Source organism: Thalassophryne amazonica, unplaced genomic scaffold, assembly GCF_902500255.1.
Source record: "Thalassophryne amazonica unplaced genomic scaffold, fThaAma1.1, whole genome shotgun sequence".
Taxonomy (NCBI): Eukaryota; Metazoa; Chordata; class Actinopteri; order Batrachoidiformes; family Batrachoididae; genus Thalassophryne; species Thalassophryne amazonica.
In genome coordinates, this window is record NW_022986257.1 from 345,241 (window position 1) to 359,976 (window position 14,736).

Consider the following 14,736-nt stretch of genomic DNA (forward strand, 5'->3'; position numbering starts at 1 on the left):
TTACATCCTCATTGAAGACAACTTTGGATGCTGTAGCTCCTCTGAAAAAGAGAGCTTTAAATCAGAAGTGTCTGACTCCGTGGTATAACTCACAAACTCGTAGCTTAAAGCAGATAACCCGTAAGTTGGAGAGGAAATGGTGTCTCACTAATTTAGAAGATCTTCACTTAGCCTGGAAAAAGAGTCTGTTGCTCTATAAAAAAGCCCTCCATAAAGCTAGGACATCTTTCTACTCATCACTAATTGAAGAAAATAAGAACAACCCCAGGTTTCTTTTCAGCACTGTAGCCAGGCTGACAAAGAGTCAGAGCTCTATTGAGCTGAGTATTCCATTAACTTTAACTAGTAATGACTTCATGACTTTCTTTGCTAACAAAATTTTAACTATTAGAGAAAAAATTACTCATAACCATCCCAAAGACGTATCGTTATCTTTGGCTGCTTTCAGTGATGCCGGTGTTTGGTTAGACTCTTTCTCTCCGATTGTTCTGAGTTATTTTCATTAGTTACTTCATCCAAACCATCAACATGTTTATTAGACCCCATTCCTACCAGGCTGCTCAAGGAAACCCTACCATTATTTAATGCTTCGATCTTAAATATGATCAATCTATCTTTGTTAGTTGGCTATGTACTACAGGCTTTTAAGGTGGCAGTAATTAAACCATTACTTAAAAAGCCATCACTTGACCCAGCTATTTTAGCTAATTATAGGCCAATCTCCAACCTTCCTTTTCTCTCAAAAATTCTTGAAAGGGTAGTTGTAAAACAGCTAACTGATCATCTGCAGAGGAATGGTCTATTTGAAGAGTTTCAGTCAGGTTTTAGAATTCATCATAGTACAGAAACAGCATTAGTGAAGGTTACAAATGATCTTCTTATGGCCTCGGACAGTGGACTCGTCTCTGTGCTTGTTCTGTTAGACCTCAGTGCTGCTTTTGATACTGTTGACCATAAAATTTTATTACAGAGATTAGAGCATGCCATAGGTATTAAAGGCACTGCGCTGCGGTGGTTTGAATCATATTTGTCTAATAGATTACAATTTGTTCATGTAAATGGGGAATCTTCTTCACAGACTAAAGTTAATTATGGAGTTCCACAAGGTTCTGTGCTAGGACCAATTTTATTCACTTTATACATGCTTCCCTTAGGCAGTATTATTAGACGGTATTGCTTAAATTTTCATTGTTACGCAGATGATACCCAGCTTTATCTATCCATGAAGCCAGAGGACACACACCAATTAGCTAAACTGCAGGATTGTCTTACAGACATAAAGACATGGATGACCTCTAATTTCCTGCTTTTAAACTCAGATAAAACTGAAGTTATTGTACCTGGCCCCACAAATCTTAGAAACATGGTGTCTAACCAGATCCTTACTCTGGATGGCATTACCCTGACCTCTAGTAATACTGTGAGAAATCTTGGAGTCATTTTTGATCAGGATATGTCATTCAAAGCGCATATTAAACAAATATGTAGGACTGCTTTTTTGCATTTACGCAATATCTCTAAAATCAGAAAGGTCTTGTCTCAGAGTGATGCTGAAAAACTAATTCATGCATTTATTTCCTCTAGGCTGGACTATTGTAATTCATTATTATCAGGTTGTCCTAAAAGTTCCCTAAAAAGCCTTCAGTTAATTCAAAATGCTGCAGCTAGAGTACTGACAGGGACTAGAAGGAGAGAGCATATCTCACCCATATTGGCCTCTCTTCATTGGCTTCCTGTTAATTCTAGAATAGAATTTAAAATTCTTCTTCTTACTTATAAGGTTTTGAATAATCAGGTCCCATCTTATCTTAGGGACCTCATAGTACCATATCACCCCAATAGAGCGCTTCGCTCTCAGACTGCAGGCTTACTTGTAGTTCCTAGGGTTTGTAAGAGTAGAATGGGAGGCAGAGCCTTCAGCTTTCAGGCTCCTCTCCTGTGGAACCAGCTCCCAATTCAGATCAGGGAGACAGACACCCTCTCTACTTTTAAGATTAGGCTTAAAACTTTCCTTTTTGCTAAAGCTTATAGTTAGGGCTGGATCAGGTGACCCTGAACCATCCCTTAGTTATGCTGCTATAGACTTAGACTGCTGGGGGGTTCCCATGATGCACTGAGTGTTTCTTTCTCTTTTTGCTCTGTATGCACCACTCTGCATTTAATCATTAGTAATCGATCTCTGCTCCCCTCCACAGCATGTCTTTTTCCTGGTTCTCTCCGTCAGCCCCAACCAGTCCCAACAGAAGACTGCCCCTCCCTGAGCCTGGTTCTGCTGGAGGTTTCTTCCTGTTAAAAGGGAGTTTTTCCTTCCCACTGTAGCCAAGTGCTTGCTCACAGGGGGTCGTTTTGACCGTTGGGGTTTTACATAATTATTGTATGGCCTTGCCTTACAATATAAAGCACCTTGGGGCAACTGTTTGTTGTGATTTGGCGCTATATAAATAAAATTGATTGATTGATTGACTTTATATTAAACCGTTTGTGGAGCTGTGGCTCATATTACGTTCACAAAACAAATGCACAAAAATAGACTTTTGAGCTACTTACATACCGTTTTTGTCCACAGTGTAACTTCTTTCAGCTTGTTCTCCACTGGATGTTGCAACAGCAGCAGTTGTTACCAGCGCTTGTGAACTGGAAGTTATCCTTTTTTTTTTTCTTTAAGTGCACACTGACGCCTGCTGGCTTATCGTTGTCACACCAGCTGGCGTTGTTCCTCTGAAAGTCGCTTTCTCATAGTTGACCATGTTTCATTCTTTTGTCTAAAGGTGGCAGCAGTGACACAATGTGATTGGTTGATGGAGACTTCTGTCACAAAGGTCAAAGGTCATTTTGTTCTCTGAGCAGATCTAAAGTTCAGATAAAAGACTTTCACTGAGTCTCAGCAGAAGAAACAAGTGACGGTTTTTATCGCTTTACTGCTTCAAACAGCAACATTTACATTTGTGTTAAAATACAAACTAAATGAAAATACAACCAGAAAAAAGTGCACAAATAAATTAATTGGTCATTTAAGGCACTCGTTTTGACATTTTGATTTTAGATGTTGTTTTGTGGAGTCACACAATGTGAACGCCACGTTTCAAAGGGTCACATCACACATCAACAAATGGACATCACAAAAACACGACGGTACGTCACTTTAAGAGGAGACGAGCTGCTGCCTGCCACACCCACCTCCCAAAAGGAGGAGGGGCAAGTAATGGCTAATCACAGACTGTGTGGGCATGTCCCACATAAGACAGCTCACACAGTGGGCGTGTCTAAGAAGAGCAGGCAGGACAAAGGTGGCCACGAGTACTAATCTAACCAGTCACTAATCTATCTATTAATCCAGTACTGGTCATCTATGAAGGTGCAGGAACAACTGGGTGGAGCTTGACAGAGTGCACTATGAGGTCTGTCCGTAAAGTAACGGTCCTTTTTATTTTTTTTCAAAAACTATATGGATTTCATTCATATGTTTTTACGTCAGACATGCTTGAACCCTCGTGCGCATGCGTGAGTTTTTCCACGCCTGTCGGTGACGTCATTCGCCTGTGAGCACTCCTTGTGGGAGGAGTCATCCAGCCCCTCGTCGGAATTCCTTTGTCTGAGAAGTTGCTGAGAGACTGGCGCTTTGATCAAAATTTTTTCTAAACCTGTGAGACACATCGAAGTGGACACGGTTCGAAAAATTAAGCTGGTTTTCAGTGAAAATTTTAACAGCTGATGAGAGATTTTGAGGTGATTCTGTCGCTTTAAGGACTTCCCACGGAGCGGGACGTCGCTCAGCGCTCTCAGGCGGCGTCATCAGCCTGTTTCAAGCTGAAAACCTCCACATTTCAGGCTCTATTGATCCAGGACGTCGTGAGAGAACAGAGAAGTTTCAGAAGAAGTCGGTTTCAGCATTTTATACGGATATTCCACTGTTAAAGGAGATTTTTTTAATGAAAGACGTGCGGGCGGATTGCAGCGTCGGCTCGCAGCCGCCGCGACGCTCCGTCACAGGAAAAACACCTCTGCTGGAAGCCTTAAGGACAAGTTGGAACATGTCCAGCTGATAAACAATTTCTCATATACTCACTCCACTGAAAGCCATCAAAAGCCAACTGGATTTTAACAAATGGTTATCAACACGGAGGTGTTTTTCCTGTGGCGGAGCGTCGCGGCGGCTGCGAGCCGACGCTGCAATCCGCCCGCACGTCTTTCATTAAAAAAAATCTCCTTTAACAGTGGAATATCCGGATAAAATGCTGAAACCGACTTCTTCTGAAACTTCTCTGTTCTCTCACGACGTCCTGGATCAATAGAGCCTGAAATGTGGAGGTTTTCAGCTTGAAACAGGCTGATGACGCCGCCTGAGAGCGCTGAGCGACGTCTCGCACCGTGAAAAGTCCTTAAAGCGACAGTATCACCTCAAAATCTCTCATCAGCTGTTAAAATTTCACTGAAAACCAGCTTAATTTTTCGAACCGTGTCCACTTCGATGTGTCTCACAGGTTTAGAAAAAATTTTGATCAAACAAAGCGCCAGTCTCTCAGCAACTTCTCAGACAAAGGAATTCCGACGAGGGGCTGGACGACTCCTCCCACAAGGAGTGCTCACAGGCGAATGACGTCACCGACAGGCGTGGAAAAACTCACGCATGCGCACGAGAGTTCAAGCATGTCTGACGTAAAAACATATGAATGAAATCCATATAGTTTTTGAAAAAAATAAAAAGGACCTATACTTTACGGACAGCCCTCGTATACTGACTGATTAAGCATGTTTGTATAAACACAAGCAAAAACAAAAAAAAAACAAAACAGTCAAACTCATGAAAAAGCTCCTTCAAAGACAGAGTGGCTTCACACTGCCCCCTAGAGGCTGGACCGTGTATAACAGTAGGTCAGATCAATACACACAAGTACAACAAAGACAATAACGGAGCTGATGGTGGGTGTGGCTGACAGAGGGCGTGGCTGACAGAGGGCGTGAACTCCGGTCTTGGGTCCTGAAGCACCGTGTCTTCATCCTGACCGGATGTCCTCATGTGTGTTTTTGTGCACTGATGCTGCTTCGTTTGATGTGTCCCAAAATTAAAATTTGTTCTTCTACGAGTGAACTGAACTCAGTTGATTCTCACAGATTTTTAATCCACCCTCATTCATGGTAACCAGCTGAAACTGTTTCTATGGCAATATCGTCACTTTACACAAGATTGTAATAACCTGGAAAAAGTAAGTAATCTCACTACCACAGAGTAATGTTTGGTAATCTGATTAGACAAAGTTTGTCAGCAAAGTAAACAGAGTTAAAGCGACATTTCAAAATAAAGTGTTTCTGCTACACCTGTAATCTGATCCAGTAAGGAGATACAAAGTGGGATTATATAATTCAGCAATCAAACAGAGGGGTCTGCTCCCATCTCTCACTTCCTAGTCAAGTCATTAACTTCATGCGCTGGTACCGATTCACCAACTTTGACCCCACTTCACTCTCCAGCCAGCTGACCAGATATCTGTTGAACTCACAACACAACACGACAGTCCATGTGACCCATTCCAGCTCCCCTGTCTGGTCTGGATCAGCTCTCCTTCTCTACACCTCCTTCTCCTCTTTACTGTGGATGGATGTGCGCCTCAGATTTTCTTTGACTTTGATGAATTCTGGAGGTTTCAGGTCGTCCTCATCCTGCTGCTGCTTGTCCAACTGAGACAAACAAATTGAAAAAAGAAAACATTTGAAGACACTCTGTCTCTGCTTTAAACAGGTATAAGAACATTTAAACCAGTATACTAAGGCACTGTAGGTCCGTAAAACATCAGATGCCACCCAATCCATCTATCAAGCTCACACTCCATCCTACCCCCACATGTCAATAAGACCCCCAAGACACTTGACCTAGTCCACTATTGCTATCAGGCCATGGAGCAGGTGAATAGAGACCCTGCAAGGCTTATGGAAAATGTGGGTGTAGAATCAATTATCTTAGTGGGTAAATTAGTGCAGAAAATCCACTATGGTGATAGTGCAGTTCATCTGCCAGGGAGGGAAATTCATCAAGGTGAGATTGTGGCCTGTTTCCGTAGACATGTCCATAAAAATCATAGAAGGATATGCTTTGCAAACTTAATACTAATACTAATATTAATTGGGATGTCTTCGGGCTCACAGATCTGACAACTTGCTTCCGGCGGATTGTTTGTTGTTGTGACACGATTCTGAACTTCACACGGTTGTATACATTTCTTTTATTTCTGTTTAGCACTCTAATTGTATCACTCTGAACATTATTTAACTACAGTCGTGTTGTGAATCGTAGCAGTTAGCATTCGCTAGTGGTTAGCTTTCGCTAGCTAGGTCGACTCCTCCCCTCCCCCCGTTGTTACTTTTATAGCTGTTTCTTTTTTACCTGTTCAATCAATCAATCAATTTTTTTTTTTATATAGCGCCAAATCACAACAAACAGTTGCCCCAAGGCGCTTTATATTGTAAGGCAAGGCCATACAATAATGATGTAAAACCCCAATGGTCAAAACGACCCCCTGTGAGCAAGCACTTGGCTACAGTGGGAAGGAAAAACTCCCTTTTAACAGGAAGAAACCTCCAGCAGAACCAGGCTCAGGGAGGGGCAGTCTTCTGCTGGGACTGGTTGGGGCTGAGGGAGAGAACCAGGAAAAAGACATGCTGTGGAGGAGAGCAGAGATCGATCACTAATGATTAAATGCAGAGTGGTGCATACAGAGCAAAAAGAGAAAGAAACAGTGCATCATGGGAACCCCCCAGCAGTCTACGTCTATAGCAGCATAACTAAGGGATGGTTCAGGGTCACCTGATCCAGCCCTAACTATAAGCTTTAGCAAAAAGGAAAGTTTTAAGCCTAATCTTAAAGTAGAGAGGGTGTCTGTCTCCCTGATCTGAATTGGGAGCTGGTTCCACAGGAGAGGAGCCTGAAAGCTGAAGGCTCTGCCTCCCATTCTACTCTTACAAACCCTAGGAACTACAAGTAAGCCTGCAGTCTGAGAGCGAAGTGCTCTATTGGGGTGATATGGTACTACGAGGTCCCTAAGATAAGATGGGACCTGATTATTCAAAACCTTATAAGTAAGAAGAAGAATTTTAAATTCTATTCTAGAATTAACAGGAAGCCAATGAAGAGAGGCCAATATGGGTGAGATATGCTCTCTCCTTCTAGTCCCCGTCAGCACTCTAGCTGCAGCATTTTGAATTAACTGAAGGCTTTTTAGGGAACTTTTAGGACAACCTGATAATAATGAATTACAATAGTCCAGCCTAGAGGAAATAAATGCATGAATTAGTTTTTCAGCATCACTCTGAGACAAGACCTTTCTGATTTTAGAGATATTGCGTAAATGCAAAAAAGCAGTCCTACATATTTGTTTAATATGCGCTTTGAATGACATATCCTGATCAAAAATGACTCCAAGATTTCTCACAGTATTACTAGAGGTCAGGGTAATGCCATCCAGAGTAAGGATCTGGTTAGACACCATGTTCTAAGATTTGTGGGGCCAAGAACAATAACTTCAGTTTTATCTGAGTTTAAAAGCAGGAAATTAGAGGTCATCCATGTCTTTATGTCTGTAAGACAATCCTGCAGTTTAGCTAATTGGTGTGTGTCCTCTGGCTTCATGGATAGATAAAGCTGGGTATCATCTGCGTAACAATGAAAATTTAAGCAATACCGTCTAATAATACTGCCTAAGGGAAGCATATATAAAGTGAATAAAATTGGTCCTAGCACAGAACCTTGTGGAACTCCATAATTAACTTTAGTCTGTGAAGAAGATTCCCCATTTACATGAACAAATTGTAATCTATTAGACAAATATGATTCAAACCACCGCAGCGCAGTGCCTTTAATACCTATGGCATGCTCTAATCTCTGTAATAAAATTTTATGGTCAACAGTATCAAAGCAGCACTGAGGTCTAACAGAACAAGCACAGAGATGAGTCCACTGTCCGAGGCCATAAGAAGATCATTTGTAACCTTCACTAATGCTGTTTCTGTACTATGATGAATTCTAAAACCTGACTGAAACTCTTCAAATAGACCATTCCTCTGCAGATGATCAGTTAGCTGTTTTACAACTACCCTTTCAAGAATTTTTGAGAGAAAAGGAAGGTTGGAGATTGGCCTATAATTAGCTAAAATAGCTGGGTCAAGTGATGGCTTTTTAAGTAATGGTTTAATTACTGCCACCTTAAAAGCCTGTGGTACATAGCCAACTAACAAAGATAGATTGATCATATTTAAGATCGAAGCATTAAATAATGGTAGGACTTCCTTGAGCAGCCTGGTAGGAATGGGGTCTAATAAACATGTTGATGGTTTGGATGAAGTAACTAATGAAAATAACTCAGTTTAATACTTCTGTTAGTTTTTCAGTCGAACTGCTGTGAATTTTAAGTAATTATTTTACTCCTGTGTAAATCTTAGGAGTGGCTAGCATTTTCACTAACGGTTAGCTTCTGTTAGCTACTTCGGACCCCCATTTTCATTTTTTCATTTCATTTTTTTAAATTTATTTATTTTTTAGTTTTTATATACTTCTTTTAGTTAACTGTTTAGTGTAACTGTTGTGAATTTTAGTGTAGTACTTTACTGGTTTATTTATTTACTGCTTTACTTTAGTGGTTTATTTGTATTGATTTATTTTATTTTTTACTGTTCCTACATGCCTAATACTCCTGCTTCTTTCAGTGTAACTGCTGTGAATTTTACTTCATTTATTTGCATATGTGTGAGCCTTACAAGTGGTTAGTTTAGCCATTATTGGTTAGTTTGTGCTTGCTTGGATACATTCTTGAATTTCTTAATGCACAAAGTACACTACTTTACCTACTTTACACCCTCCATAAATCCTGCATGATGTTGGAAGATAGGGTGGCTCTCTTAGAGAACTGTGTCCGTAAGTTAGAGCAGCTTCTTAGCTCAGTGGAGTTAGATGTTACGGGCACTCTAGATGAGGTTAGTGCTGGGTCAGCTAGTGAGCCCATTAGCATCAGCATAGAAATGCCGGCTGTGGAAGACGGCTTTCGGACTGTGGCTAGGTGGAGGAAGCCCCATAGGGCTTGGTGCCCGGTTGTGGCACCCTGATTGCACTCGCCACTGCAAACTGAATCGGTTCTCCCCCTTCGATTTGCCTGATGTGAATTCTCTGAGCCCACAAGTGACTTCCACTCCTGTCTCCAGGCCGAAACACCGAACTTTAGTGATAGGGGATTCTATCACCCGCAAAGTCAGGTTACAGACGCCAGCTGACGTTAAATGTATTCCTGGGGCCAGAGCTCCCGACATTGCATCCCATCTTAGGGTGCTGACGCTGCAGAAGGGAAGACAGACGAAGGAACATGACATGAGATACAGTCACATAGTTATTCACGTCAGCACCAATGATATCAGGATGAAGCACTCAGAGGTCACAAAAATGGACATAGAGAGGACTTGTGACCTTGCCAGAAAGATGTGTCGGCATTGATTAATAGTCTCTGGTCCCTTCCCCTCCCGGGGTACTGATGAGGCGTTTAGCAGGCTGACATCGTTAAATAGATGGCTGGCGCAGTTTTGTAGACAGCAAGGCTTTAGCTTTATTGATAATTGGCCTTTGTTCTGGGGCCGCCGTGGCTTGCTGATGCTGGACGGTCTTCACCCTACTGGGGAAGGCGCCGCCATCTTGTCTGCGAACATAGATGGAGCTCTACAGGGACATTAGGAATCTACAGCAGGCCACAGAGCAGGTGATTAGAGACCCTGCAAGGCTTATGACAAATGTGAGTGTGGAATCCATTAGCTTAGCGGGGAAATTAGTGCAGAAAATCCACTATGGTGATAGTGCAGTTTATCTGGATGACTTGGGTGATATTGCCAGCGTATCAGTACGGTGTTAAAGTAAATTATGTTTTTTTTTTGTGACCAGTTCTCCTTTGCCTGCAGAGGATAGAGCAGTTTCTCATAGAAGCAGCTCTCTTCTATTTGCAGAAGGTAGAACTATACATCTGTTATGAAGCATTTAACAGGTTCAACTAATTTTAAAAATGTTTGTCACTGTTCAGCTTTGTTTACTATGTTATTGGTGTAAAAGTTATCAGACAAAAATGTATTGGAAGATAATTAGTCCGATCATGGTTTTTAAAGTTATCTAAAAAGATATTCTGATAATGAAAACATTATCTTTGATAATTATTTGTTATCGGATTATCAAACTGTGCCCACCACTGGCTTCACGTTTGGAAAATGCTCAATCAGTAGAGTCTGTGGATAGTTTAAACTCAGCACTCAAAACTACACTTGACATGATTGCGCCACCTTTATTAAAACCACGCTCCCCCCAAAACACAGTCACCTTGGTTCAATGATTACTTGCGTGACCTCAAGCATAAGGCTAGAGGTCAAGAATGGAAATGGCGTCGTTTAAAATTAGAAGTATTTCACCTTGTGTGGCATGATGCTATCTTAGACTATAAGCATGCATTACTGCTACAAAGTGGACTTATTACTCTGATTTGATCAACAAAAACAAGCATAACTCAAAGTTCTTGTTTGACACGGTGGCAACACTTATTCATGGACAACCACCTGTAGTTCGCTCTCCTTTTACAGCACAAGATTTCCTGGATTACTTTGAGAAGAAAATTTTCTTCTTTGTCTTTCGGCTATTCCCGTTAGGGGTCGCCACAGCAGATCAATCGTTTCCATCTCACCCTGTCCTCTATATCTTCCTCTGTCACACCAACCACCTGCATGTCCTCTCTCAGCACATCCATGAACCTCCTCTTTGGTCACCCTCTTCTCCTCCTGCCTGGTGGCTCCATCCTCAGCATCCTTCTCCCTATATACACTGGGTCCCTCCTCTGCACATGTCCAAGCCATCTCAATCTCGCCCTCTGACTTTGTCTCCAAACCGTCCCACCTGAGCTGTCCCTCTGATATGTTCATTCCTAATCTTGTCCATTCTTGTCACTCCCAAAGAGAATCTCAACATCTTCAGCTCTGCCACCTCCAGCTCTACCTCCTGTCTTTTTGTTAGTGCCACTGTCTCTAAACCATACAACATAGCTGGTCTCACTACTGTTTTGTAAACTTTCCCCTTCACTCTTGCTGATATTCTTCGGTCACAAATCACTCCTGCCACCTTTCTCCACCCACTCCACCCTGCCTGCATCTCTTCTTGACCTCTCTACCACACTCTCCATTACTTTGAACAGTTGACCCCAAATATTTAAACTCATCTACTTTCACCACTTCTACTCCTTGTAACTGCACTATTCCACTGGGCTCCCTCTCATTCACACACATGTACTCAGTCTTGCGTCTACTGACTTCATTCCCCTTCTCTCCAAAGCATATCTCCACTTCTCCAGACTAGACTCAACTTGCTCTCTACTCTCACTACAGATCACAATGTCATCTGCAAACATCATAGTCCATGGGGACTCCTGTCTGATCTCATCCGTCAACCTGTCCATCACCACTGCAAACAAGAAAGGACTCAGAGCTGATCTTTGGTGTAATCCCACCTCCACCTTGAATGAGTCTGTCATTCCGACTGCGCATCTCACCGCTGTCACACTATTCTTGTACATGTCCTGCACTACCCTAACATACTTCTCTGCCACTCCAGACTTCCTCATACAATACCACAACTCTTCTCTTGGCACCCTATCATAAGCTTTTTCTAAGTCCACAAACACACAATGTAACTCTTTCTGTCCTTCTCTGTACTTTTCCAATAGTATTCTCAGAGCAAACATTGCATCTGTAGTGCTCTTTCTTGGCATGAAACCATATTGCTGCTCACAGATCTTCACCTGTTTTCTAAGCCTAGCTTCTACTACTCTTTCCCATAACTTCATGCTGTGGCTGATCAGCTTTATGCCTCTGTAGTTACTGCAGCTCTGCACATCACCCTTGTTCTTGAAAACAGGAACCAGCACACTTCGTCTCCACTCCTCAGGCATGCTCTCACTTTCCAAGATTTTATTAAACAATCTGGTTAGAAACTCTACTGCCATCTCTCCTAGACATTTCCATGCCTCCATTGGAATGTCATCTGGACCAACTGCCTTTCCACTCTTCATCCTCTTCATAGCAGCCCTCACGTCTTCCTTGCTAATCTCTTGTACTTCCTGATTTACTCTCACCACATCATCCAGCCTTTTCTCTCGCTCATTTTCTTTATTCATCAACTCTGCAAAACATTCCCTCCACCTTCTCAGCACACACTCCTCACTTGTCAGCACATTACCATGTGCATCTTTTACCACCCTAACCTGCTGCACATCCTTTCCAGCTCTGTCCTTTGTCTGGCCAATCGGTACAAGTCCTTTTCTCCTTCCTTACTATTCAACTTCTTGTACAGCTCGCAATATGCCTTTTCCTTTGCTTTTGCCACTTCTCTTTTCGCCTTACGCCGGCATCTCCTTGTACTCCTTCTATTTTCTTCATCTCTCCGACTATCCCAAAACTTTTTCGCCAACCTCTTTCTCCTTATGCTTTCCTGGACCTCTTCATTCCACCACCAAGTCTCCTTGTCTTCCTTCCACTGTCCAGATGTCATACCCAGTACTGCCCTAGCTGTCTCCCTCACCACATCTGCAGTACTTTTTCCAGTTGTACAAAATTGCTTCCCCTCCAACCAGTGCTTCTCTCACCTGCTCGCTAAATTTCACACAACAGTCTTCCTCCTTCAGCTTCCACCATCTGATCCTTTGTTGAGCTCTCACTCTCTTCTTCTTCTTTACCTCTAAAGTCATCCTAGAAACAACCATCCTGTGCTGTCTAGTGACACTCTCTCCTGCTACCACCTTACGGTCTCTGATTTCTTTTAGCTTGCATCTGCTGTAAAGAATGTAGTCCACCTGTGTGCACCTTCCTCCACTCTTATATGTTACCCTGTGCTCCTCCCTTTTCTTAAAGTAGGTATTCACCACAGCCATTTCCATACTTTTTGCAAAATCAACTACCATCTGTCCTTCCCCATTCCTATCCTTGATACCATATCTACCCATTACTTCCTCATCACATCTGTTCCCTTCACCAACATGCTCATTGAAGTCTGCTCCTATCACCACTCTTTCATGCTTTGGCACACTCTCCACCACCTCATCTAACACACTCCAGAAATCTTCTTTCTCCTTGATCTCACAACCTACCTGTAGGCATATGCAATGATGATATTCATCATCACCCCTTCAATTTCCAACTTCACACTCATCACCCTGTCAGACACTCGCTTAACCGCCAACACACTTTTACCATACTCTTCCTTTAAAATGACCCCAACACCATTTCTCTTTCCTGTGCTCACCATGGTACAACAAACCTTGTACCCACCGCCGATGCTCCTGCTCTTACTTCCCTTCCACTTGGTCTCTTGCACACACAATATGTCTAAGCCTTTCTCCTCTCCATCATAGCCAGCCAGCTCTCTCCCTTTACCAGTCATACTACCAACATTCAAAGTCCCCACTCTCATTTCCACCCTTCTAGTTTTCTTCTTCTCCTCCGCGTTCGTGGCAACGTTTTCCTCCTCCTCTTCGTCATCTTCGCCCAGCAGTAGCCCAATTTCCACCGGCACCCTGTTGGGCAATAGCACCGGTGGCGGACACTGTTAACCCGGGGCCGCGACCGATCCGGTATGGGAATTCGATTCTGAGTCTGCATAGTTCGGTTGGCTTGTTTTACGCCGGATGCCCTTCCTGATGCAACCCTCCTCATTTATCCGGGCTTGGGACCGGCACTCAGAATGTACTGGCTGCACACCCCATGTGGCTGAGTTACTTTGAGAAGAAAATAGGAGACATTAAGTTAAACATATCCCAGCATGCCTTAACCCAGCCACTACACCCTGCTATTGATGTGGGTGCCACTACTGAGGTATTACCTAGATTTGCAGAATTTGATAGTATCTCTCTAGATGTGCTGATGAACTCAATGTCAACAAAGAGCACAACCTGTTTATTTGATCTTATACCAACAAAACTGTTTAAGGACCTGTGGTCCACATCTTGGGCCGACTGTGCTGGAAATGATTAATCTTTCTTTAACTTCTGGATCTGTTTCTAAATGTTTCAAATCTGCAGTGATTAAACCATTACTTAAGAAACCTAATCTTGACCCTAGTGTATTGACAAACTATCGGCCAATATCAATCTATCATTTGCTCTAAAATTCGGGAAAAAGTGTTTCCGGCAGCTCGTGGACTACGTTACTGAGAATAATCTCTTTGAGCCGCTGCAGTCTGCTTTTAGAAAATATCATTCCACAGAGACGGCTCTCACTAAGTAGTGAATGATCTTCTGCTTACAATGGATACAGACACCACTACGGTTCTGTTGCTGTTATATCTCAGTGCTCTATTTGATACAGCGGATCATCATATTCTACTTGATAGGCTGGAAAATCTTTTTGGGATTACTGGAGTGCCCTTGCATGGCTGACGTCATACTTGACCAGTCGTTCTCACTGTGGCAAAGTTCTTCGGAGGTGTAAAGTGAACATTGTCAGGATAGGTTCTTTAACCAAATGCTTTCCAGAAACCCTCACAACACTTTGGGCCTTCCAGGTTGTGTTGTGGCTTATCTACCATCTGACCCTAATGATCATCACCTGTAATCAGAAGTTTCCATTGTTTTCCATTGATATGAGGTCAGGTCAGTCAGGTTGTATCAGAGAGCACACATTGGTGCAATCTGTCAAGACATCCACCACACCATGGAACCACTTTGGGTCTTTGAAAGTAAC

At 42.6% G+C, this 14,736-nt stretch overlaps 1 protein-coding gene across 1 annotated transcript in view; it reads right to left on the minus strand.

Annotated features, from left to right (window-relative positions):
- Positions 1–5,256: 5,256 nt before the first annotated feature.
- The window catches only part of LOC117505860 (actin-associated protein FAM107A-like), a 47,160-nt gene continuing 37,680 nt past the window's right edge, over positions 5,257–14,736 (minus strand). Inside the window, 1 exon segment of the mRNA XM_034165391.1 lies at positions 5,257–5,676. Coding sequence (XP_034021282.1) covers positions 5,566–5,676 — 111 coding nt within the window. The 3' untranslated portion in view covers positions 5,257–5,565.